This window comes from Lutjanus erythropterus, chromosome 23 (assembly GCF_056507025.1).
Source record: "Lutjanus erythropterus isolate fLutEry1 chromosome 23, fLutEry1.hap2, whole genome shotgun sequence".
NCBI lineage: Eukaryota > Metazoa > Chordata > Actinopteri > Lutjaniformes > Lutjanidae > Lutjanus > Lutjanus erythropterus.
This window is the reverse complement of record NC_139339.1, coordinates 10237958-10263766: the sequence shown is the minus strand read 5'-3', so window position 1 is coordinate 10263766 and position 25809 is coordinate 10237958. Positions and strand designations below refer to the sequence as shown.

General features: G+C 39.1%; 2 protein-coding genes across 2 annotated transcripts in view; both read left to right on the top strand.

Annotated features, from left to right (window-relative positions):
* The first annotated feature begins 2282 nt into the window (after nt 1-2282).
* Nucleotides 2283-4276, top strand: LOC146305605 (doublesex- and mab-3-related transcription factor A1-like). Its single transcript, XM_084712423.1, has 2 exons — nt 2283-2849; nt 3270-4276. The coding sequence occupies exons 1-2, from the start codon at nt 2378-2380 to the stop codon at nt 4031-4033; spliced, it is 1236 nt and encodes a 411-aa protein (XP_084568549.1). The 5' UTR covers nt 2283-2377; the 3' UTR covers nt 4034-4276.
* Nucleotides 4277-5451: 1175 nt separating this feature from the next.
* LOC146305604 (glucosidase 2 subunit beta-like) overlaps nt 5452-25809 on the top strand; it is a 174877-nt gene continuing 154519 nt past the window's right edge. Inside the window, exons 1-6 of the mRNA XM_084712707.1 lie at nt 5452-5647; nt 6061-6177; nt 8785-8880; nt 11615-11672; nt 13002-13119; nt 21681-21810. Coding sequence (XP_084568833.1) covers nt 5566-5647; nt 6061-6177; nt 8785-8880; nt 11615-11672; nt 13002-13119; nt 21681-21810 — 601 coding nt within the window. The 5' untranslated portion in view covers nt 5452-5565. The remainder of the gene's footprint in view (nt 5648-6060; nt 6178-8784; nt 8881-11614; nt 11673-13001; nt 13120-21680; nt 21811-25809) is intronic.

Below are 25809 nucleotides of genomic sequence, written 5' to 3'. Positions count from 1 at the left end.
TTCCATCCACCGCCTCTTTAACCCACATCCATTATTCAGAGACAGTCTAGTGGAGTCAGAAGTAAGCAAGAGAAGCCACTGATGTCTCACTCTTGCATCTACAGATGATTAGGAGATATTTAATTGCGGAGGATGCTATTATTAACATTTCAGTTTGCATCTCAGACAAATGTAAGCAGACACTGTATGCAAGTGTTGGGGAGACAGCGTGCGCTGTTTTAGTTATGTGTTTCCCTTGGTGACAGCCACTGTGTTTGTCACATTATGCTCAAGTTGTTCTCCGCGTAATAACGGTAAGGCAATCTGTTGCTGTGTAACTGGATCCTGTCAGAAAGGAGGGAAGTGAATGAAACATGTGACAAGGTGTGATTAGTTATCCACCAATCTCGCTGGGTGTTTGTTGACAGATGGGTTCCTTTGTGAAGGTAATTTGTTCATCAGAATAACCAGGTAGATAATTACCTGTTGCTTTAGAGCCATTGTTGTGTTAAAAACATCCTAATAGTGAATATTCATTGCTCAGTAGGGCAACTGCAGGGGTCATTGTATGTAGCTGACCTGAGGCAACATGTTTTTCTTTGTGATTTGAAAAAAGCTTCTTGTTAACACCTGATTCAACAGACCACTTTTTTGTCTGGCAGTGCATATGAACATGGTGGGGTAGTAATGGATTACGTGTAATCAGGATTACATAATCAGATTACAAAAACAAATATTAGTATAATCGGCCCTGTTTTGTTAACATTTTTCATCTTTAAAATATGGGAATTTTTAAATAAACTTTTATTCATAAAAAATGCATCTGACATCATTTACTTCTCTCAGTTTAAATAATATTTGTTTTTTAATGATGATTTATGGAAACAGAGTTTGTTCCTTTTCATTTACTCTGAAGACTGAAGTTTAACATTTTGAGTAAGGGCTCTTCTTGCATTACAGAAGAAAAGTCCTCCATGTGGGCTTTGGTTCAAAAGCAGTCGACTTACAAAAAGGAAACAGCATCCCACATGTTGTAGAATACATACAGTTCACCTGTAGTTTCTGCAAGTAGGGGAGACTGGGGATGGGAGTAACATTGTAACTCAGTATATGTTCATGCAAGATCTCTCAAACTTTGATACATGGTACTGTTGTTTGTCTACTACAAATAAAAGTCACTTGGACGTCTACTACACAATCACAGATTATGTGAGTTAATGTCAAATACAAAGAGTTCCATTGTTTCAACCTACCCCACGACTGGGGTGAGTTTTAACACCAGCTGGGACTAGATGTCACAGTGAGAGGTTATTTGCCCCAGTTTATGAAAGAACTTTATTGAATAATAATAATAATAATAATGAACATTTTTTGAATAAACTGAACAATTTAGAGCAACAAAAAACACTAATTTCCTCTAAATCTTTACATGTGTGTGTGTGGACTGTATTCTTGAGTATTCATATCACATAATGGTTCAGACACTGTCCCAGCTGTGGCAAAAGTAAAAGGCTGCCCCTGGGCTCCAGGTTTTGTGGGCCACGAAGTGACGATGTACACGCTTCACCCACACTCCTTTTTGCCTTTAGTTTGCAAAGTGTTCTATGCACACGATGCAAAGTCAGCAAAAAAGGAAATAGGAGTGTACTGTGAGCGACACTGATGATATCACTGCAGCACTCTCCAGCAGTGTGACAACTTTCCTGGTGCTACAGCATTCCTCAGTTTCCCCTTGTAGTTTGCACCAGTGCAGTTGTTGTGAGGACAGTTTGGTTTGGTGTGCATATTCACTGCTAATGCTGAATATGCAAAATGCATTTTTTTGTTTTGCATTAAAAATGGTTTGAGATTTTTAAAGATACATAAAAAAAATGTGGAATTATTTTTAAGTCTTCAAGGTGCAAGATTTTCAACATTTGATTTTACATAACTAATTACAAAAATGCAATAATTAATTTGTATTCAGTAACTGATTACATTTCAGAGTAATCTGGGTCAGCCCTGTATATGAAACAGTTAAAAGCAAACTAAACCTCAGTGTTAGTTTGAATGCAGTTTCCTGCAAATCGCAGTTTCTCAAAGTGCAGTTAAAGATCATGTAAAGTTTGGTTTTGGCCAGATCTCACTTTTTCTGTAACTGCACCTGCATATAGGCTCAGTTGCATCAGATTAGACCACTGTTCACCCGGGATGCAAATAAACATGATAGGGTATTGAGAGGCTGAAGCGGAAAGGGGTGTGACGAGGGTGTTGTATTTCATGTCAAAGCACCTGGAGAGGAGACACTTAAGGCGCGCTGGCTGAGAGAGCCAGCGGCAGTGGAGAGACGCCAGTCACTTAGGAAGGCCACAACACTTGAGTAATTGTATTGGACGGTGTGTTTGCATCCCCTCAGGACATGGACAGCAGGATCAGACCGCTTGGCCTGGCCGGGCACACCGCCAACCAGCTCGGTGGCTTGCAGGTGCCCCCATCCCTCCTGCGCCCTCCTCCTCTCTTCCTCCGGTCTTGTAACCCCGCGCTGGAGAGGGGATACCCCCGCACCCCGAAGTGCGCCAGATGCAGGAACCACGGCGTGGTGTCCGCGCTCAAGGGCCACAAGCGTTTCTGTCGCTGGAGAGACTGCGTGTGCGCAAAATGCACTCTAATTGCGGAGAGGCAGCGGGTGATGGCGGCGCAGGTGGCGCTGAGGAGGCAGCAGGCACAGGAGGAGAGCGAGGCCCGGGAGCTGAGGCTCTTGTATCCCGGCTCGGGCATCGGTGGGGAGGCAGGGATCCCTCAGGGGTCACCCGTAGGCCCCGCGGTGCCAGCAGCCACCAGTGCAACAGCGCCCAGTTTTGATGTGTTTGGAGCAGAGAACCAAAAAGATGGTAAGTTTTTATCCTAAAACCTATTAGTTTGGAAATTATTATCTAAACAAAGACTAATTTAATTGTTTGTTATTGCTAATAATTTGCACTCAAACTCAGATATTGTTACTATAATATGTTTATTTAGGGTTTGAGTTAGGCCTACATTCAAGTCGTCACAAAATATAATGATTTTTATAGAAATATAAACAAAATACAGAGACTTTTAAAGAAATATAAAGATAACCAAAATATGAAAACTTTAAAGAAATATAAAACAAGCAAATAGAAATACATTTTAAAGAAATATGAAGACTTAAAGAAATATAAAGATAGCCAAAAGCCCTTTCAATACTGCATTGTTTCAAGCATTTTACGCATTGGCTGCAGACATTACCAACCGAGTTAAAACCACCTATTTTTCTTTTGTCCACATTTCAGATGACAAACTCACCAAGTACAACTTCTACAACGGATTCATGGGTCGACCCCTCTTTGCGCCCCACACCACCCGGTTGCCCTCCCCAAATGACAAGAAGGACATGTCTCCAACCAAAGACAACGCCGCCTCATCCACTGATGACAGCGCCAGCCCATCCCCGGCGCTTGACCACACGGAGAGTCCACAGAGGTCGCTTTCCTCCTCGGATCCGGAGTCCGGCAGCGAGTCGGAGAAACCCAAAGACTTCCCGAGCCTGGAGCGGGACCCCACCGACATCATGGCCAAGATCTTCCCCCATCAGAAACGGGACACCCTGGAGTCTATGGTGAGAACGTGCAAAGGCGACATCGTCAGATCCATCGAGCTGGTGTTGAGCTCCAAAGAGAACAAAATCGACTCTGAAAACACAAACGCACTCAGGCCCTCTTCTGCTGGGCTTCCTGGAGCTCTCGGTGCTCTGGGGAATAAGTCCGCCTTCTCCCCGCTCCACATGCCTCCGCCGGCCGCCGGGGGAGACAATCTGTACGGGCTCAGTCCTCGCCTGGGTGTCAGTCCCCTGCGGCTGGCCTATTCCTCTGCAAACGGCGCCATGGCAGGTTTTATGTCTCCATACATGACCTCCGGACTGATGCCAGTGTTTCCACTGCGTCCACCCCTGGACTCATACTCCTTCCCAGGCATGATCCGAGACCTTTCATACCTTCAGAGCAAAGAGCCACTATGCAGTACAGGTCTTTACTCACGACTCAACAGTGAGAAATGACCAAATAAAAACTTATAAATGAAATATATAATGCTGTAGTCAATCTTATTGTAAATGACTGTCAGATTTCCCCTAAATCGCCTTTCAAGTGCCTCAAATCCAGCTGAAGTGCTGATTGCTTTCTGACAATCTCCTTTTAAAACTTGATTTTTTTAATAGTGTATATGTTGTAAAGATTGTTATTATTAATAAAACCATATAAAGGTACACTTGTTTTAATTGTGTTCATGATTTTGTGCCAGTATTAGGGGAGAGCGGGGTATGTTGTCACACTTTTTGTTTTCACTTCAATTTCTTGGTCTCAGTACATCACAGTCACTAAGTTTCCAAATTAAATTAAATAGAAAATTATTTTGCACAAATGTATGCTCTTCAGATTTTTACTTCACACTTTAATATAGGGTCATCAAAGGTTAAGCACAGACAGTTCAGTTGTGACAACTTGTCACATAATATTTTAAAGTAAACAAAGAGCGTGTATAAAAGTAAAGGCTTTACAAAAACTTCTGCAGTTAAAAGTCTGGTTTATTTAGACAGATGTTTATAGATTTATTTTACAGCTTTACCTGCCTCAATGTATTTCGTTGGATGGTGTGCTGTCATTGTTGGCCCTTTTAAACATTGCAACAGACTTCAGTGCAGTGAATTGTACATGCAACTGTTAGGTTTTTTTTAGATAGCGCCCTCTTGTGTTGGAAATATAACCAGTGACCACTTCCCTGTGCAACAAGCTGCTACTTTTCTTCCCAAATAAATTCAAAATTCTTTACATTTGCTGTGTGTAGCCTCACATAGAATAACTTTCTTTCTGTTGCAAACACACATTTATGATAGAGACCTTTTTCCCACAGCAGCTATTATGACATGATATAGTAAACTCAAGTATAACCAATGATACTAAGTAAGCTTCTGTAACATTCAGGGCAAAAAGAGCTACTACACTAAAAGAACTGGGACCTTAATTAGTCTGAGTTTACTCTATCAATACCAATACAGCTGCCTTGAAAAAGGTATCTGTAGTCTTACAGTGTGCCTGTCTGCTTAAATATTTATCTAAATCTAAATTATTATAAAATGTCCTCACTACTGCTGAGCTAGTGCTAGTGAGGGGGGCAGTTTTGGCCACAATATCACATATTAACCGCCATATATGTCTTAAATGCACTACAAAACGTGACATAAATTTATTCTAAATTATAAGTTACAACCCTAAAAAGCCATTTCAGTCTTTCATTTCCGTCTTTCCATTTTGAAAAGGTAAATAAAGTCTTAAAATACAGTATGAATGTGAACAAGTGTATTTCTTCCTCCGCCTCGGAGAGCCATTCTCACTCATGATTGGTTAAACGAACCGCACGCGGCAGGACGAAAGCCAATAAAAAGCCTCAGAGGCGTCACATGACCGCATGTTTGAGGAAGTCAGATCATGGCCAGTTTTAAATGTTGGATGCAGAGTGTATCATGAGTTTGAAACACATTTGAGCGGGTTTTTGTGAGGCAGGGGGAGACAGTTTACAGTTCTGCCGTCTGCCATGCGTTCCCACATTATTATCGCCGCTGTCTTTTGGTGTGGCTTTGTAGACTCGCGGAAAATAAGAGGAATATCTTCGTCCTGTGAGTTCACTGTCCCCTTTTAGCTAGCTTAAGGCTAAGTAGCTGCCATCCTATTTGTATGTAACACTACATAGTGTAATGTGCTGCGACTTTAACAGCTCATTGGCTTCAACGTAGACAACATGTTGCACGTTTTTATGAGGTTGTTATCGCTGTAGTTAGTTTGTAAGCTCCGCACGCTGCATTTAAAGTTTGTTCAGGGAGGTAGCAATAATACCACACTTATATTCTTTAATACTTCGAGTAGCATTCCTTCACAGGCTCTGAATAGGACCCAAGCGCCAAGATTTTATTCTGAAAATAATGTTATAGAAACAAAATGCTTGATGCTCTTTTTGAATGCATTTGTTTGCATAGCTGCAGTTCAAGGTCATCAACCTGCATCAATCTGCAATGCTTTTATTCTGTAACAGACAAGCGGTTCTACAGGGAGAGGAAGTCCTTTCTGTGCATCGATGGGTCCAAAATCATCCCCTTTGAGCAGGTGAACGACGACTACTGCGACTGTGAAGATGGCTCTGATGAACCAGGTAAAGAGTTAACCCATGTGCAAGTGGATGTCTGTTTGTCTAATGTGTCTGTTTACTGTGAGTCACCACTGTGACCCACTGTTAATAATTACTCAACACTAAATTTCTGACAATATGACCTAATGCAGTACTGCTATTTACATTTTCCCAGTGCAATTTATCAATATTTTTGAGCATATGAACACTCAGTAGAAATCCAAGTTTGTTTTTGTGTCACTTCGTTGTGATTATACTGTGGTTCACCAAGAGTTCCTTATCTGTCTTTTTTTGTTTCAGCAATGTGGAGATAAACACATTAAGAACACATGAATGATAATTAATTTTACACATTCAGCATCATGCCATTTTTTTAAAATAAAACTTTATTTTTTGCTTTTGGTTGAACAACATACAAACGTGACATGGCAATCACACAACACAAATCTAACACAACCCCTCACAAAAACCCCAACAAATGTATCACCTCTGGTAGTTGTAAGAATGGTTAGTTGGAGTAATTAAAGATTAGAACAAATAATGATAAGAAGATAATATAGCAGGGCAAATTAATGGTAGCAATAGAAAAAAACAATAACAATAAAAATAAATGTGGGTAAAATTAAAAACAAGAATGGATTTTATTAACAGAGCAAGGAAAAATAATATATAAATATCATAAGTGAAATACAAAATGTGTTCTGTAAACTTGTGGCCCCTCCGTCATGGGATAATAAAACATATATAATATATAAAACATTATCATCATCATCTTCATCATTCATCATCAACTCATTAGTGATTCTAGTTTTTCAAAACCACTGCCGAGGGTAAAGAATGAGGATTTGTTAGAAAATCTAAATAAAAAACACGATTCAGTGGTCTGCTGAAGTAGTCGGAAGTTCATTGTCTATTGTCTGTGTTGTTGTTGTTGTACATGTGAATGTCCAGGGTTTATCCAAGAAGATTACTGTGCTTTTTAAAGACTTTAAGAGAGATATAATTTGTAAGCCACCAGACAATCTATTTGGCAGGTAAAGTACATAATCTGCCTTTGCTGATGTCCCACACTGCTGGGATGAATCCAAACTCTACTATCTGTTATATAACTAAAAGCACCCCAATGAATTTCTCTACTCATTACAGACAAAATGGAGCAGAAAAAGCAACAGGTGAATGACTAAAAAAAAATAAAAACTGAGCACCTTGGTAATATTATCTACCCACACCAAGATTTCAGAGTGATTGACCCACATGTTCACAGCAGATGCAACCATTCTAGTACAGTGTAAAGGGAAAACAGATGTAAAAATGTACTAGACTTCAGGCTTATATTGAGCAGTTTGACCTGTAACTTCCATGTTAATTCAAGCTGTATTGGCACATATTGTACATTAACACTTAAAACATAAACTTTATAATGTATGTTTTATCACATATTCAAAACATGGTTAGAATTGTTCATAGCTTGCAGTTAAGACAAAGGGTAGCTCAGTTAAAAAACGAGATGTGAAGAATGTGTTCAAACTCACTGTAAGGCAACCTCCTTCCTTTACTAACTATTGCTGCTATCAGCTCTCACGTCTGACTTCTCCATTATGACGCTAGGAGGCGCACTTTCCCACGAAGGGCCTTGTAATACACCCACAGTATACTAAACATAAGCAACTAACAGCAAAATGTACAATTAGTTTACAGTTCTAGTCTCTTAATAACACTATATTTTGTTATGATGACTGGCTCTTACAGGTGGAAACCTAAGCTGTTCTGTTAAAAAAAAAATAATCATGGAACAATGACAAAATTAAAACAACTCCAGTAGCATCTATAAAACTGCCCATTAAATGGATAGTTTGAGTAATTTTAAGTGGGGTTGTATGAGGTATATATGGATCATCAGTGTATTACCCCCAGTAAGAAGATGCAGAGAAGACCACTAGCAAAGAGGTTACACTGAATTTAGTATGTTTTTTATCGCTTTACCTTGCTGTCAGACAACTTTTTCTGATGGGAATCTGGTGGTATGCAAGACAAATATCACTCTCTCCAAACCAACCAAACTCCAGAGGCAAAAGCAGTAATTTTACCTCACAGAACATGGGAGTTTCTAGCCTGAGGCTGCCTTGATCTGTTAGTTTGTTTGTGTTATTGTGTGATTTTGGTGCTTTAAAAAGATAGTTTTGGATTCACTGAAGTCACACAATACCACAAACTAACTGATCAAAGCAGTGGTAGCTCAGCAACTCCTGTTTTCTGCGAGGTAAAATGACTGATTTTGACAATGGAGTTTGGTTGGTTAGGAGATAACGATATTTGGCTTATATAATAGCGTACACTTAAATCTATTTTTTTATGGTGGCTAAAACAAGTTTTGTTGCTGATGTTGTCCACATGAGTACATTGCTCAGCTTCTGTGCTGATACTCCTCTCTGCTTCTCATAACTGGGGTTGTGCCAACTGCCATCTACTGTAGGTAATACACTGACTGTTGACAAGTATCTCATACAACCCCATATCAAATAATGCAATGCGTGTCAGCTTGCCTGTGCATGTGTTATAAATAGTTGTGATTAGATTAATTTGTTTCCAGCTCATTATGCAGCACTCACCTCTGCTCCTGCCCCCATGTAGGCACCTCGGCCTGTCCTCGTGGCCGATTCTACTGCACCAATCTGGGTTTCCGCCCACACTACATCCCATCATCACGAGTCAACGATGGCATCTGTGGTAAGGCTTTTTATATCGCATTATACTGGATGACATAATGCTCTTCTGAGAGGTGACTTTTAATAAACTTGTGCAGAATCTTTTGAAGTGAGGCAACATATCAACAATGTTTTCTGCTTCAGCGTTTTCCAAGGACAACGAGGGCGGCATTGCAAGTGCTGAGAGTGATGAACAGATTTATTCTTGCAGAAAATGATCTGCTGTCTTATTTGTTATAAAGAGCTGGTGGGAAGGTCTGATGCCGAATGTGCTTTAATATCTCGCATCTTAATCAAAATAGTTCATGTCCCTTTTTTATTGGGTAAAGAAGTTGTTCTGTTTGCTTTTTCCCCTTTTGTGTGTTTTGCAAACATGGACAGGAATTCATATTTTACATGATGTCAAGAAGCTGACATGTTGGTGTACAAACTGTCACTCCCTTTGTAGTGCAAACAAACAGATGAAGTAGACACAGCAAACAAAACCTGGCTCTCTAACACACACACATGCCCACACTCACTCTCCTCCTCACACAGATTTCCTTGAAAAACATCCTGTCCCTTTCCTCAAGGCCGTTCTCCATTCTTTCTTGTAAAATCTGCCACACTCTGTGCCTAATCAGATAGTTTTTCAGCCCTCCCTTTCTCATCCACGTTTGTTCTCTCCACTTTGGAAAAAAATCAATACATTCTGTTGTCGACGTTTCCTCTCTGTCAACGACGCTTTCAGCAGCATTAGACGGCATGCAACCATCTTGGGTAAAAAATTGAAGGAATGAAGAATGAAAGAGCAGCAGTGAAATATTTCTCAAAGCTTCCTTCTCCCTTTCCCTTTATTCTACTCCCACCCGTCTTCTCATACCTTCCCTGCCTTGAATGGAGCCACTTAATAGCTAACACGTCGCCGCTTTTCCTCTTCGACCGGTTGTTGAGAGATTTTTCATTGGCTTCCCTTTCTGGGCTCTAAAGCTCTTGTTCCACTGGTCACCAATGGGGTTCTGGATAATTGAGAAATGTCATGCTGTGCCTGCTCTCCTGGGTGAAACATCTGAGCAAAAGCCAGGTCTGAGCACTTACGAAACACCATGCAGCTGATCTCATAAGAGGCTGATCTCACGAGACCCTCTCTGAAACAGAGAGACGGCGATCTCATGCAGACACAAAGATCTGATCTTCACTGTGGATGAAAAGTGACCAGCTGGAGCAACAAAATGTGCACTTAAGAGAGTGTACATTTGTCGGTTTTATCAGTGTAAGACAATAGACCTTTTCACAGCAGCTATGATGAGATGAAATACGAGTGTAAACACAGGTGTTACCAATGATACTAATTAAGGCACCATTCCATTCAGGTCAAACAGAGGCAGGGTGCTGCTGTTGTGTATGTTCGCTCACTGGAATGGAACCTTAATTAGTATCATTGATAACACCTGTGTTTACCCTATTTCAGTGTTTCTCAGACTTTTTTACTCTGTGTACCACCTCAGATCTCCACCGACCTCCTTAATGATCAGTGTTAAAATACAGCAGCGTATTCAGTCACACAGGAGGCAGTTTGAAGTCCCCCTTCAAATGAATCCAAATTTTGATCAACTCGAGTCGTGTCCCTTTACTGTTTTGCACCGTTAGGTGTTGGCAGGTGCTGTGGACACTTCACAGGCACTTCTTAAGTAACCACAAGCACTTGTGCTCGGCTCAGCACAAGACTAGACTGTCTACTTCATTTTTAAACCTGCTGCTCGAAATGATCTTTTCCTGATCTGCGCTTCTCTATGTGATAGTTCCAGTTCGGAGCCGTGCTTACACTAATTTAAATAATTCGTTTTCAGTCTCTGCGTCTGACCTCTGCTTACTATCTTTCTACTCACAGTTTATCTCCTAACTACCAGTAATCATAGATGATGTATGCCTAATTAAATTTCAATTTTCTCATATTTTATCTATTTTCATTTGGAAACTTGTATTATTTTGATAGTATTACATTCTTTAAAATCAATTTATTTCATGTAAACACATTATGTCTATCATTCCTCCATGCACCACTAGAGGGAGCTCACAAGGTAGTTAGTTCCCTAACTAGTAGCTAACTAGCTAACTAATGTACATAAGTCATTAGCTAGCTAGTTAGCCAGCATTTTGCTAACATGAACTAATTTACAATGTGATTATATGTTTTTACAGGTAATATCTTTTAATCATCTTTAAAATGTGGTTTTATTTTCAACATAAAGGGACGGGACATAGGAAGGGTCAGTTGGAGGTAATATAAAAACTAAACACAAATTATAAAGTTGTTCTGTGCAATGGTGTGATTATTCTTATGGTACTGTCATTTTGGGCCACAACTAAGAATTAATTTAATATCCATCAAACCAGACCAGTTAGATGGAAAGATTTATTCCACTCTGAAGTGTGTCCAATAAACATAAGGCAGCTAGTTAGCTTAGCTTCATACAAATATTGGAAACAGCCAAAGTGACTTGTCAAATTTTTCTCTCAGCAGCACATTTTCAAATTTTCACATTTTAGGGTTTAAAGTGAGTGATACAGTGATTCAAAAGTACCTGAAAACAAGTTATTCATAGCTGCTAATACGGTGTTTTTTCTTGAATGTTGTTTTTTTGTTGTCTGCTGTATTGATGACATTTCTTTTGATAATAAAAACATATTGCTCACCTCTCCTTGCTGATAATGTCGAATGCTCTTCTGTTCTCTTGTATGTGCATTGGATTGGTTTCTCCCGTGTCTCGTGCCAGATTGCTGCGATGCTTCAGATGAATACAACAGCCACGCTCACTGCCAGAACACTTGCTGGTCAGTTGAATCAAAACTGAGATTCAATATTTATAAAATAACACATGCAGATTTTGACTCAAAAATATGGCATCGAGAGGCCCACGCACAGATAAAGAAATAATTATCCAACCAGTCCATTTTTATTGGGACATTTTATCAAACAGTAGATTTTGTAATGTGATAGAAATGCAGATCCTCTTGTTTAAATCCAAGTTGCCTTTAACATAAAGATATTTATCATGTGTTCACTTGCTGCACTCTTGTGATAGTGACTCATTCTTTATGCCACCAGGGGGCATGGTGTCACTATGATTCAAAAACTTGATGTAGTTCAAACCCTCTCCTGTAATGTATCTGCATCACAATATTGTTTTGAAGAGCTCACCCATGATAAAGACAGATCTGACTCACCACCTCATTACACTGGAAATTGCTCTCTCAATAACCCCAGCCAGAGGTTTTGATGCAAATAATTTAGTTCCTACAGGATACAAATTATGTACTGCATAGTTGGTATAAACACACTTTATTTTACAGTACACTAACAAAACATAACAAGTTGTACTTTGTATCAAATAAGACATAAACTAGACTTTTTTTTTTTATAAGACTCTTTTTTTAGACCCTTATTAGACTATACGAGAGGAAACAGGGACACATTATAACAGAACTGTACTGTAAACTGTAATCTATAAGTTTGTCTTTTTTCTTAGTAAATCTGGTTTATGTGTTTTAAAACCGGGGAAGTAGTAGATATATGATTTAACTTTAGTTTACAGTGCAGTTCTGTTGTAATAAGTCCTGAGTTACCATCTAAGAAATCTAATAAGGGTCTACTAACTGTGGCTTGTTAAGTCTTATTAGTGCACTCTGAATTAAAGTGTGAGCAGAAATATTTATAAGAATGCAGGTTTTTATTCCAGGTCAGATTTATCATCCTCTCTGAGCTGCACTGCACAGATTGATGATAGTATGAAGCTGAAATGTGGCCCGCTGTGTAAATGTAACTTCTAATACAGTAACCCACTTCTTCTTTTGTTGACAGTCCTTCTGTTATTTCGTTCACTGCCATTCGGCCCCAAAACCGCATACAAGCAGAGTATATCTCATTATGTTTTCACAAGGTCCACACTCATATTGTGTTTGCCAGACTTCAAAAACAATTTAGTTCAGCCACACAGCATCAGCCCCTATCTTATTTACTCTTCTATTTTCCCATTTGGATTCCTGCTGCATTTGTGGGCCCTTAAAAATTGGATTGCACCATCTCAGTGACCATAGCAGGGGTGGCCGATGTTTTTCTTGGTAATGATGGGACTGTGCATCCTCTGTCTCGCTCTCTGCCAGGAATCTGGGACAGCGAGAGAGAGCATACGTGGAGGGCCAGATGAGGACCTTGGACGAGGGTTTGCAACTCAAGCAGCAACTGATTGAGGAGGGAGTGCTGCTCTGGAGGGAGAAACAGGTACACTGTATTCTGCTGGAGGAACTGTATATGGCACGTAGTGGTAACAGAGGATAGTCATCAGGGTTTTATCTCACAGGATTTTTCCTGTTAGTGCTGTGAGAAAACAATAGACTTTCCCCTGTTTGTTTCCACTGCTTTTAAAACTTAAGTTTAGTCTGACTTGCGCAAAATATACACAAGGTTCATTAAGTGGTCTATATATATTCTGTGGCAGCCTATATATTTTATGTTAATCCCTGGACGAAGAAGAAGAAAACAGGTGACCTTACATTGTTTGGAAGCAGAGACGCCCCATATGTAGAGTTTTAACACATGAAGTACAAAAAACCCCTGAAGCAAAATATAACTCTGAACTGACTTTATACTAAACAGATAAATATAAATAATTGAATAATAAATTGAGTCGTCTTCTACATAACAAACTAAAACACCCCCGTGTTACTCAAGGCATGTTCCATTTAATTCCAGATGTATAAAAATAAATCAGATTCGTAATGCAATTTTGCCTTTTTAGAGCATATAATCAGTGATTTTTAGAGCTGGGAAGACCCAGTCCAGTATCTGGATTTGGGTGTTGATACTGATTGGATATCGGACTGATGCCACCAGTCCACATAATGATCCAGAGTGCATGCTTTTGTTTTTTTTTTTTTAGTTTGCTTTTGTAGTTTTTATGAATCGTGAATGTAATAATACAATTTTGAGCCCAAAGCCAAAATATTGTTGTGCAATTTAAATAATTTTTAGTAACCATGTAGCTGGACCAAATCATGACATGAAACAGTCTGTGACTGAACGAGCTAGTAACAGCTGGATAACTCAATGCGTCCTAAGTTTGGAGATATTTTTGTCTCGAAACACAAAAAAGCAACTTATTGCAGAATTTCAGTGGGTGGAAGATGTATTGGTTTTTGGCAGGGATGCATGTTAAATATGTGAATTGACAGATTATGTCAAAACATTTCTACTTTACAATACAAATATATTTAAAATTCAAAGGTCAGAATATTGTTTATTTTATCAGTGTTGGCCATGAGAGACAGGTAATTATAAGTTACTATATCTGCTGAAAAAAAAAACATTGTGCACACGTAGTTTTTTTCTTGCTACAACAATTCTGTAACCCATTGTAAGATTTTTTCCTTACACACATGGATACAAAGTGTGTCCTGTAGCCTGCATGACAAACACTGGCCTGTTGTCAGAGCCCATTGCAGTCAACATGGCGAAGCTGCGGATGTGTTCTGAAACTGCGGCACAGATTCATGTATGTTGTGAACAGTGAATTCTCTTTGCCCTGAAATGCAGCAGTTCTGGAACATTTGGTTGATTTCATAGACTGTGTTAAAAAAAAAAAATCATTAATACATGAAAGTAATACGCCTGTCACACATAATAACATGAAGATGATATGATATAACCTAAAAAAAGACAATTAGACATATAGAGGAGACAAATAAAACAAAAAACAAATAAAATAGAAAGGATCTCTTCAGATTTCTGGTACCAACACATTTAGAAACTGAAATACACTTATGACAGGTAGAGCATATTTAGAGTTTTAAATAGTCCTACTCTTCACCAGAGTAAAACTTTCTTATATCATACTTAATGTTTCCAAAATAGGCTTAGTTCAAATGAGTTATTTATTGAGCTTTGAATATAAATATTTTACCTTATTTTAATAATTGTATTTATTATCTGGGGACTGTTTAAAGTAAATGTTGAGTGTGAAAGTTGAGACATATGGACAATAGAAAAACGAATACATCTGGTCTAACTCTTCCTCATAATGACGACTGCTCAGTGTTAGACTGTGTTTCATCAGTTTTTTTCTTCCTCTTGTTATTGCCAGCTTTCAAATTAAGGCAGATTACCCCAAAAATTATCATACAAACGTGTCAATGTGTCTCTCCCTTGCAGCGACTGTGTATAGATATTTTTCTGTTATTCTCAATAGATTTAATTAACTTTTCACCTCGGCTACTTGTGCTGCCACTCGCTAGCTGTCGTGTTATTACCTGGCTCGCTAGCAAACACACTTGATTGATGGGGACGTTGAGGTTAATTTGCTTTTATACGTGTTGTGCACCGAGAATTCCTGCTCTAAATGAGCAGCTTGTGCTGCGTGATATTGTTTTGACCGTACATGTTCGTGGCATCTGCTGCTACAGGCGTCTGCTGTGCAGTTTCCAACACCAACCTTAGCCTGCTGTGCAGTTAGTTTTTGCCATGTCAACGTGAGATGTTCACTGTTCTCTAACTCGTAAGGAAAGCATTTTTACTTCCACTAACTCACTGGCATCTCTGTGTTCGTTTGATCGCTTTACGCCATTCCCTACTGAGTTTCCTCCTACTTTTGCATCAGAAACATATCACTGTATTATGATTATATTCAAAAATGTATCACATCTCCTGTCCAAACATTTTTACTTTCCAATTTCAAGCCATTGGAACTCATAAATATCACCATATTATATCACCACCTGCCATAAACTTTGCATTTTAAAGGACCAGTGTGTAAGATTTAGGGGGATGTATTTGCAAAATATGTCAGAAAAGGAATAATAATTTGTTTTCATTAGTCTTAATTTTGACAGCAAATTTTAATTTAGTTTTAGTCAGTGTTTTGACTAAAATGCCATTTAACTTTAGCCATTTTAGTAATCTGAATAATTTTAGTTACAGTGTAGTTTTAGTTGACTAAATATCAACACTCATCAAAACTCAACAGACAGCAATAAAGTAAAACTCAGCCAGACTGTTTTGGTTAGTCTTTCCATTGCTGTAAAAATCACCAGTTCTGGTCTGGTTGACATAAATCCATAAATCTGAGTTAGATGAGAAAATATTCTGTCTGTTTTCCTGTCACTCTGCCTCTGGCTCAGCACCGCTGAATTCATGCAGGCCATTAGTTTAGAAAAATGAAATGACAAATAAAAAAAACAAAAAAAAACAACCAGTGATAGATTCAGTCAATCGCTGATAGCTGATTTGTTCGTCCAGTTGCCCAACTCTAATTCGATATATCGTTAGATCCCTGTCTTCTCCAACCATAAACTTCCTTTAAGCATTTCAGTTGTAACTATGCTTCATTTGCAGTCACCTCAAAGCAGTCAGGAGTAAATGGTTCGGGGTAAGTCTGCACAAATAAACAAGTACCTGAGTCATCAAACCCATTTTGAATCAACATGCTCCTTTACAGAGCTCCAAGATAGGCCGAAACTACTTCACAGCTTTTCCTGTGCTCTCCATTTGCACATTTAGTTCAACAAGCACTATGCCAAATTAGAAACTGGAGCCCTGGAGTTCGGTGCAAATTAAATTTGGCTGCCGAGGATCTCTTTAGATGTTTGTAAGTTATATTTACTGGTTCAGTGGTCTCATTACTTAATGCATTATCTTCATTTAGGAAATTCAAGTTGCCCTCCTTGCACTTTTTGATGGTCAGTTCTATTCACACACTACCCATACAAAGACATTTTACCTTTTTTATTGCTTTAGTGATAGATAATTGAATATTAAGACCAGGTTATTAGGGGGAACATGTACTTATAGTCATTATTAAGTATCTATTTGTGATTTTGAAGGATTCATTGGCAGCTGCATTCACAGTTTTCTAACTTTGTCAGGGTTGCCCTCAATCCTTGTTACTTTGTGCACTGGTTATGTGAGAATTATTTTATTTCAAGGTATTTCAGTGCACTTTACAGCACCCATTTGTGAAATGAAAAAAAAAAAACATTTCAAGAATGTCAGTCTTGTTTAAAATATGTCTTGCCTGTAATGGAAGATACACTTAAAAAGATACCACTTATTTGACAACAGAGATTTTTAACTGAAGGACACTTTTTGTCACACATTTGCTAGCGGATGGTCTCTGAGCGTGTACCCTGCGCTCCTCTTTTCTCTTCTGTTCTCTCCTCTTTTTTTCCCCCTGTGTTCTTTTCTGTGGCGGCTGATTGGCAGATCGAGGCTGAAGTGTCACCCAGCCCTCCTCGCCCAGTCGCACATTGTGATCCTCTCCCTCTCAGCGTGTCTCTGTTGATATGGCAGGGTTACCTCCGGGGGCCTCGTCTCAGAAAACCTTACACAATGACTCCAAAGTGAACTCCTCCTGCGGTACAAGGGTTAAGGAAGATTCTAGAGCAGGATGATAGAAAACTTTTTAATCAAATTAGAAAGCTGAGTGTAGTGTGTCAGCACTGTGAAGGCCCTGAAACCAGCAGAAATAAGATGCTGTTAATTGAACACAATTTCGATATTCAGTAAATTCCTCTTTCAGGAGGTTTGTGATTATCTTTCTGTTGATTTGCCCGCTCTAAGTGTATATTTTAAAGCAGGGAAAATGGATGGACCCAAAACCAAATACATTACTCGGGAAAGGACAAAATGCAATGGGAACAGATATTTCTTCTATCCAAAGTAGTTCATTATTACTTGGAAAAAGTCTGCTCCATTTTTACCTCCTCATAGTCAAAAAAGGTCACATCTACCTGAATTAGTCAATGATTTAATACACTAAGATTATTCAACTGAACAATGTTTTTATATACCTCTATGTCTGTATTGTAGAGTTTTTATTTTCAATGCAAAGCAGAATCTTTCAATTCACAAATTGCTTTTTTAAGGTTCTGATATCGATAACCCCAGTTAAAGGAGAGATGGAGAAAATTCATAAAACTTTATTTTGCCAAGAATATAAAGAGAGAGACAGATGAAAAGTACAGCCAGGGGATGTGGATGTATATTTCGTAATGAATTATATGCCAATATTAAGTACTTTTGACACTTTGTGAGCACAACAATTTCATTGGCAATGAATAATAGGTTAGAAAATAAAACCTTGGCCTGATTTATTGTGACTTCTGGTTAGGGCTGTGACAGTATGGATTCTTTTCAAACACAGTGAAAAAGAAGTGTATTCCTGTGGAGTGGCTGTTTACCACAACTGCTTAAATAAGTAAATTCTGAACTTTATTGAAGTATACTGTAAGAAGCTTTGCACAACTTCTTTAAGGAATAGGGCAGTGCATAATATGTGTGTGGTGTGCAACTAACGGAGAGAGCGCAGCACACTGAGGATGACGGTGCTGCTCATACCGGAGCAGAAACTTAGCAGTAAGCTGTCAGTGTGGCAGTAAATGTACAGTACAGGTTACAGTGTGTCAGTTTATGAGCGCTGCCGCTTCTTAAGACCAAGCAACGTCTTGTCTGACGTTTCCAAACTGCTGGGAAAGTGAAGAGGGTTAACTCAGAAGTAAGTTAAGCAGGAAAGGCTAATGCTAATCCTAATGCGCGCCTATCCTTTTCAGAAGCTTTCTAATCCAGCCTAGAACTGCACTGTTTTTTTTCAGAACTTTAAAATAGATCCAAAATCCAAGGCTGAATGTCTTCTGTAGTTATTTATCCATTTTTCCGTCTTGAAAACCGTTGTTGTTAGCTGTCCACCGACAGTCGCATGATGTCTTGGCTGTGTTTCTGACTTGTCATGTGTGATAGAGCAGATCTGTATTGACCCTTCAAAATAAGATCGCATGACCACAGTAATGCAGTTATTATCACAGCCCTGCTTGTGGTATAAAACACGCCCACTGCTGGTCTTCTATACAAATACATAGACAGATGATTTTGTTGGTCGTACAGATAGAGATCCAAATAATAATGTCTTTGTGTACCTCTAGCAGGGAACAGTGTGCAGCATTTTGTTAGTGCTTTTTTAAGGATATTTTTTTCTCTTCTCATCATAGCTTTGTAGCTTTGTTCAGAGGAACCTACAGTGCTTTTTATGAACATTTTTCCAATAGTTAACTCAGCAGGGAGAAGTCTCAAACACACTGTGTACTGAATCAGCACTCCTAGATCTTTTAAAACAAAAAACAACAACATTTTTTCACATTTCAATTGGAATATTTCTTATTTTCTCAAATTAACGTGCAACTGAACAGATATTCTTTCTCACAGAGCTCCAAACCTTATGGAGACACAAACACGACTGTATATGCATTCCTTTCTGGTGTTTTTACACAGGATTTTCTTACTTTTTACATGGGTGTAATTCACCCATAAGTATGTTCTTGTAAACTCAAAATGGAGCCCATAAATCACTGCAGCAAACTGAAGGTGTCTAAGCGAGCAGCGTGGCCTAGAAAGGTAGTCATCCCTGTCTGAACCAAGCAGAATCCATCACTGCATTATGAGAGTCTCAGAGGAGAGATTGGAAGGCAGTATTGACGCACATGCGCGCACGTACACACACGCGCGCGCGCACACACACACACACGCAAACAAACAAGAGGCTTCTGCTCTTTCATATTAATTGGTCCATTACAGAGAGTGATGATAGGTTATGCTTGGTTGTCAGAAGCTGTCGTTTTTGGTGTGACAGCAACACCTCCTGATGCAAGTGATTTAAATAGTCCAGTGAGCAGGCCTGACTGCTGTAGGACAGGTTTTTGTAAATTCATAGCCTGGTTGTGATCTGAAAGTAGAAGTATTGATGCATGCAGAAAGAGAGGGTAAGAGAAAGAGATAGAATAGAGACAAATTAAATCCTAATAATGCGTGAATGTCGTTGCAGGCACTACTTTCTCTGGATTCTTTTAAGCTGTAAGTCAGTTATCCTCTCGTGAACAGTTGTATTGTTTCACTGTAAGTGCCAGTGTTATATTCCTCACAGTGCTTTAAACTGAATGCTAATATTAGCAATCCTAACATGCTCATGTTTTCCAGGTAATATGTTTACCATGTTCACCATCTTAGTTTAGCATGCTAGTGTGCTAACATTAGCTAATTAGCACTAAATACAAAGTAAAGCTGAGGCTTATGGGAATGTGTTTAAATTAAATTTTACCTGATGATTGTACTAGATGGAAATGTCGTCCATTTACATTCAAAGGATCAGCAAACTGTTGATATTTTCCAAATTGAGCAAATAAACAATAACAGTACAAGCTGACATTTGGTCAGTTCAATAGTGACAAAGAGAAAGTGCAGGTAAATAGAAAAAACAAAACCAAGACAGGACAGATGACAGATGACAACCCCAAAGCAGAACTGAAGACAAACACTAAGGACATTAAACAAATTATAGTAAATGAAATTTTAAAATAAATGCTGCATGTCATGCCAGTTTAATAGAGGTAAGATACCTGATCAGTCACTCAGGGATCTCTGGGAAATCCAGCTCTTGTACATACATGGGGAAAAAAGGGGTCCCTGCAGATATTTCAGATATTTCAGCCTGGAAACCAACCCAAACCCAACAGACAGACTGACATTCCCATCCTGAACACCATAAAGTGTTCCAAACTGTAAACCAGTTGTTCTACAGTGTGCTGAATCTATAATGCAAGCTTTAATGCTCTTAATATTCTTAAGCTTTGTGAGGTTGGTAACACTGGATGATTTTTTATATAGCCGATATCCAATACCAGCAGAGGTTGCAAAAGTAAACACATTCTGTACTCAAGTAGACGTACAGATACTCGTGTAAAGACTGGTACAAGTAAAAGTACTAATTCATCCTCTTTACTCAAGTAAAAGTGAAAAATTTCAGGCTCTGAAATGCACGCAAAATGCAAAAGTGAAATGTAGTTGTCTGAAGGAAATTTTTATCGACTGTTTCTGCGTGAAGCTAACTGCACCTCACCCTTTCTCCGTTCGAGCCTCCCTCGAACCAGATGTTTTACAATAAAAGACATGAGCAATGATGCTCAATATCTGTAACATTAGAGCACTTTTTTTTAACTTTAACATTAGATCTTTACATCTTCTCGTTGCTTTGAACAAAAAAAATAATTAGGAGGTTGGTTGATATAACGTTTTGAGCTGTCAGGTATATCAAACACCCCCCCCCCCCCCCCCCACATTGACCCACTTTCAGTTTATAACTGTAACGTTCTAGGTATTGATAACATGCTTAGACGGTGGGGGCGGTGGGTAAGTAATGTAATCGGTGTATGCCTGAACACTGATTAACACCAATAACACCTACGACCGCGGCAAGCCTACCAGACTCTGTTCTGTTCTGCTCTGTGTGTGATCAATAACCAGCGAAGAGGAGACTCCTGGCATGCTGACATGCAAAACTAAATGTCCTTGTACAGTTTATGGTGTGCGGTTAGTGTCATTTGTATGTTAATATGCAGCGGCTGATACCTGCATAAAAATGGAGCCAAGATTTAAATGATGAGTTTGGAGCTAAGAGTGGTGGAAGGTTTCATGGGTGGTTTGATTGAAACAGAATGTCCAGAATTTCAGGGTAGTAATGGCTTTTCTCCATTTTTGTCTTTCTGTTTTTCAGAATTTTATGTTAAAGTGGCCTTAATCATAATTTAAAATTGGGGGTTCTCCGTAGATATTGGGGCACAAAAGGGGATAATATCGGGAAAAAATATCAGGCAAGAATTTTGACTGTAAACTAGAATAACACGACACTAACTGTACTGTAACGCTGATTGAATCATGTAAGCCTATCCTTCAGCTGGCACCTTCAATGTTTGCATAGTTATCCTGATGTTAGACATTGTGTTTGCCTTCATATCGTCCCTCTTCAGGCCCAGCTCAGAGATCTTCAGCAGGCAGCCGAGGACCTACAGATCAAATTAGAGGAGCACAGGAGGAGGAAACACGAGGCCGACCGACTCAAAGAGCAAACTTTAAAGGCTCTGGAAACAGGGGACAGCAGTAAGTGTCTTGAAACCTTTAACCTGCCATGATTAGGTTTGACTCAATTCAAAGCAATTCAGCCCAGAGAATTGCTTCAGTTTTGTAGTTAGCTCATTGTTACGGCGACCACAGGGCAGCCTCCATTTTATTTCAGCTCTGCCTTACATTGAACCAAAGTAAATTGACCTCAGCGCCTCGGGCCAGATGGTCAGGATGACAAATGGTGGAACTTCAGAAACAGCTGGAAGGGTTAAATACAGATGCCTGTGCCATTGAAATAAATGGACTGAGAGAGGAGTGCTGAGCAGCAGCATATTGCAGTCCCACAGCTCTCCTTTTTACGTTCCTCAAACCTTCAGAGGGAAGTTGCTCATGACTCACAGCAAAATTCCCTTATCGCTCCGAGCACTAGCTGGCTCGGCATTTAAGTGACGTTCAGACTCGCGTGTGTAAATGTACAGAAAGTTGTGGTGCTGGATTGGAAATGGGCTCAATCATTTTTGCACTGAAGTCCGTAAGGATTTTGAATCATTATGTGTGTGCGTGTGTGTTGGGAAATCAGAGGATAGAGATGGCTGGAAGTAAATTAGCTCAAAGTTTTGGTGTCAATACATCAAACAAAATGCATCAAACAACACATTTATTCAGAATAATGTCATCTGTCTGCTTTTCAGTGCTTTTCTGTTATGTTTCTCACGTTCTTCTGAGGTAATTGATTGTCTGTCTCGTGTCAAAAGGGCCCTCAAGTAAAACTTTTGATTGCAATAAAGGTCATTTGACTTTGCTAGTTCCTCTGAGCACGCATCCATCATGCGTCCCACTGTGCGAGCTGACCTTTGCTAGACGTCCGAGGCCCCCCCCCCGTGTTCTTACGCCCGTCATCCTTTACTTCTATTACTGCTCATCTTCAGGGCGTAACAACCATCAGTTTTCATTTCCATGGTCACATTGGCATGTCCTGTCCATGTTGGCTGTCCATCCAGGCTTTTATTATGCAGTTATAATGACTGTGTGTGTGGTAGCTTCTGTGTGTTGAAGTTGAAGGGTCGTTTCACAGACTTAAAAGCTGATTATCTCCTTTTTTTCTGCCCGCGGCCTATGACGTTACATCTAACTATAAAGCAAGGAATCTCTGTATGTATGGACTGTATGTACGCATGTCCTGCAATTTTCTTGACAATGGTTCATGCAATGGTTCAATGGCTGATAGGCGTTGCTGTAGCAGCATCATCTAATTATATGTGTGTATGACTGTCCTTCACAAAACTCGAGAACCGTACACCCGATCTACTTCGCACATGGCTGGTGTGTTACTGAGGACCCGAGGGAGAGCAGTGTTGAATTTGGTGCAGTGTTGCCACATGGTGGTGCCATAACAACTAGGGGTGTCACAATTTCAATTTTAAATGAAAAATTAGATAAATAAAAAGCAGAACTGCAGTTCTCACAGTATTTTTTTTTTTCCCACCTACTGAAGAAAAATGAAACAATACTTCAAAAATGACAAAGTGTTGTTTCCTGGTAACCTGCAGCTGCACTTTTCTGTCTTTTTAAAGAAGTATTTGAAAATGTAATTGACGGTTGTCAGGGCGTAAAACCAATGATCTGTCGATCTTTACAAATGAAGACTTGATAGTCTACAGTAGGTTCCCCTACATGCTTGGAAGGGGAGTGTGAGGTCTGAAAGCTCACCACTAGATGTCCCTGAATCCCACCCACTGGTCCTTTAAATCAGGTTAAGTTTCACTGTCTATATTTTTTGGATTACAGAGCTCCTCAGAACTCACAAAATATCATTAACTGGCCACATGTCATTATAGCTTAACATCTTACAATTTTGCCATCAAGACCTGTCAACTGAATGTCAGTCTAAAGTACCATCAGTTCCCTTAGACCTCTTTCCACCTCTTATGCACTGACTAATACACATGCTGTATAAACATGTCTCCTAGCCTGTACATCCTGACTGCTCCCGCATTACTTGTCAGAACAATTGCTCTAAAACATCCTTAAACAAAAAGAACACACAAAGACAAATATTAAATTGCCCCAATTAAATATAGGAACATCACAATAAAGAAACCGTTTCTTTTTTCATGAACGTTTCCTTCTCTTTATGACCTGTCAATAGCTTGTCTCAAAATAGGAATGAAAAGCCAGAAGAACAAGCAGCTGAGCCTGCAAAGTAGAACTTAACAGTCTTTCCCTTTACGGCTGCTGTCGCTCAAACATGTCTCCAGGGCTTCATGCGCGGTTATTGAGAAGTTTTAAAGGGCCAGGTTATTTGTACCCTCAAAGAAAATTGCAGTTTGTCATGGCGCATTGCTTTTGGTACAATGAAATAATAATCAAATGACTTGGCGAATTGAATATTGCTTTTACAGTGTGATTTTATTTAAATGAGAAAATTATATTCCTAGATTCTGAAAGCTTTTTTTTGTGCACATGCTTTTATAAGACTCTGAGCAGGAGACATATTTGAAGAAGTGTTGGGATACTGCAGTGCAACAAATAATGCATATTGTGTATGATTGTTACATTTTCAGGATGTAAGAATATTGGCACAGTGTTTTCACACATTGATAGGACCACATTACTGAGCTATATCCTGTCATTTCATTAGCTAGCTCAGTATTTACCATCCTGTCACATTTTAGATTAAATCCTTATTGAACAACAAAGAATTTGCTGTTCCTAGCTAGTCAGAAAGGACACTGATCATGTGTGCTTGTTTTTGAAAAAGAAAAAATCCCTCTTTAATGCCAACCTCACTAAGCTTTGGGTTCATGTGGAGGTCTCTTCCACCTCTGATGATGTTTATTTGATATGATCCCCTCATATAGAGACGCAATGTCTGTTACTCCCTTTAATGAAAGGCCCCAATATGCAAAGCTACACGCTGTCTCAGAGTTCACCCACAGTTTGAGGGGCTTTCCTCAAGTTCATCGTTAATCCGCTGGTTGACCTGATTTCTCCAGCGGACCAAACCACCTCGCTACTGTGCGCGTTTTCCAAAGGTACGCGAGTACAGTTGGACACCGTGGCAGAAATGAAGTGAACTGAGATGGCGGGATGCCTTTTCAGTTTTGTTTGTTGTGGCAGAAGCATACTACGCCCCTCAAATAATATTCACTTTCATTCGCTACCAGTTTCTTCTTAAATTTGTTCCTGTAAGAAAAGACTACATCAGATTCATGATGTGTTCTTAAACTGCAAAGTTGTTTGCACCTGCTCTTGTAATTATGGATCCCATTGTTCTCGTAAGTGCCATTTGTTCCTAATTAGCATAAGTGTGATTTTTAAAGTGATGTGTTTATTTCTTGAGTGTAATTGTAGCTATAAATAATCACACGGCAAAAATCGAATTAATTATTTATTTTAAAAGACCATAATGCTTTGTAAAATAATGAAAATAATTAGCGAAAATATAAAGGATAAAAATATGGATGTCATTTAAGTCCTATAATATTACGTAAGTGTAGAACTGAAGAAAATGCAGCAACCAGTTATTTTGCACAAACATGTCAGCGCTCAGCTGTGTGTGGAAGTGTGATCTTTAGTGTGCTTAGATTGTGTTCCTACCTAAGAACAAATCCTAAATAAGAAAATGTTGGTCAATGTCAGAATCTTTGTGAAAGTGGGTTTTAAGAACTGTTGATGAATGAAGCCCAGTGTTTTTTATACTTCAGCCTAATCTTAAGGTAATTTCTGATGGTATGCTTATGTGAAACTTGTAAAAGATACTGGGTATAAATAACTTGCTAATGCAGGCTACAGGAAGTGCATTTGTAACTTAGACACCTGTGAAAATTGACGGCACCTGTCTGTCAGTCAGTCATTTGCCTCTTCATTATGCAGCACAAATGAGTGTTTAGTCAGGAATAAAAACAAACTTTGAGGAAGACAAGCTCACAATGATGGTGGAGTAGACTGAAGCCAGGCAACACGTATTATTCGGTCGACTGAGTAGCGAGTTGACAAAGACAAACGTGTTGCTTGTGAGAGTGTTGAAATTAA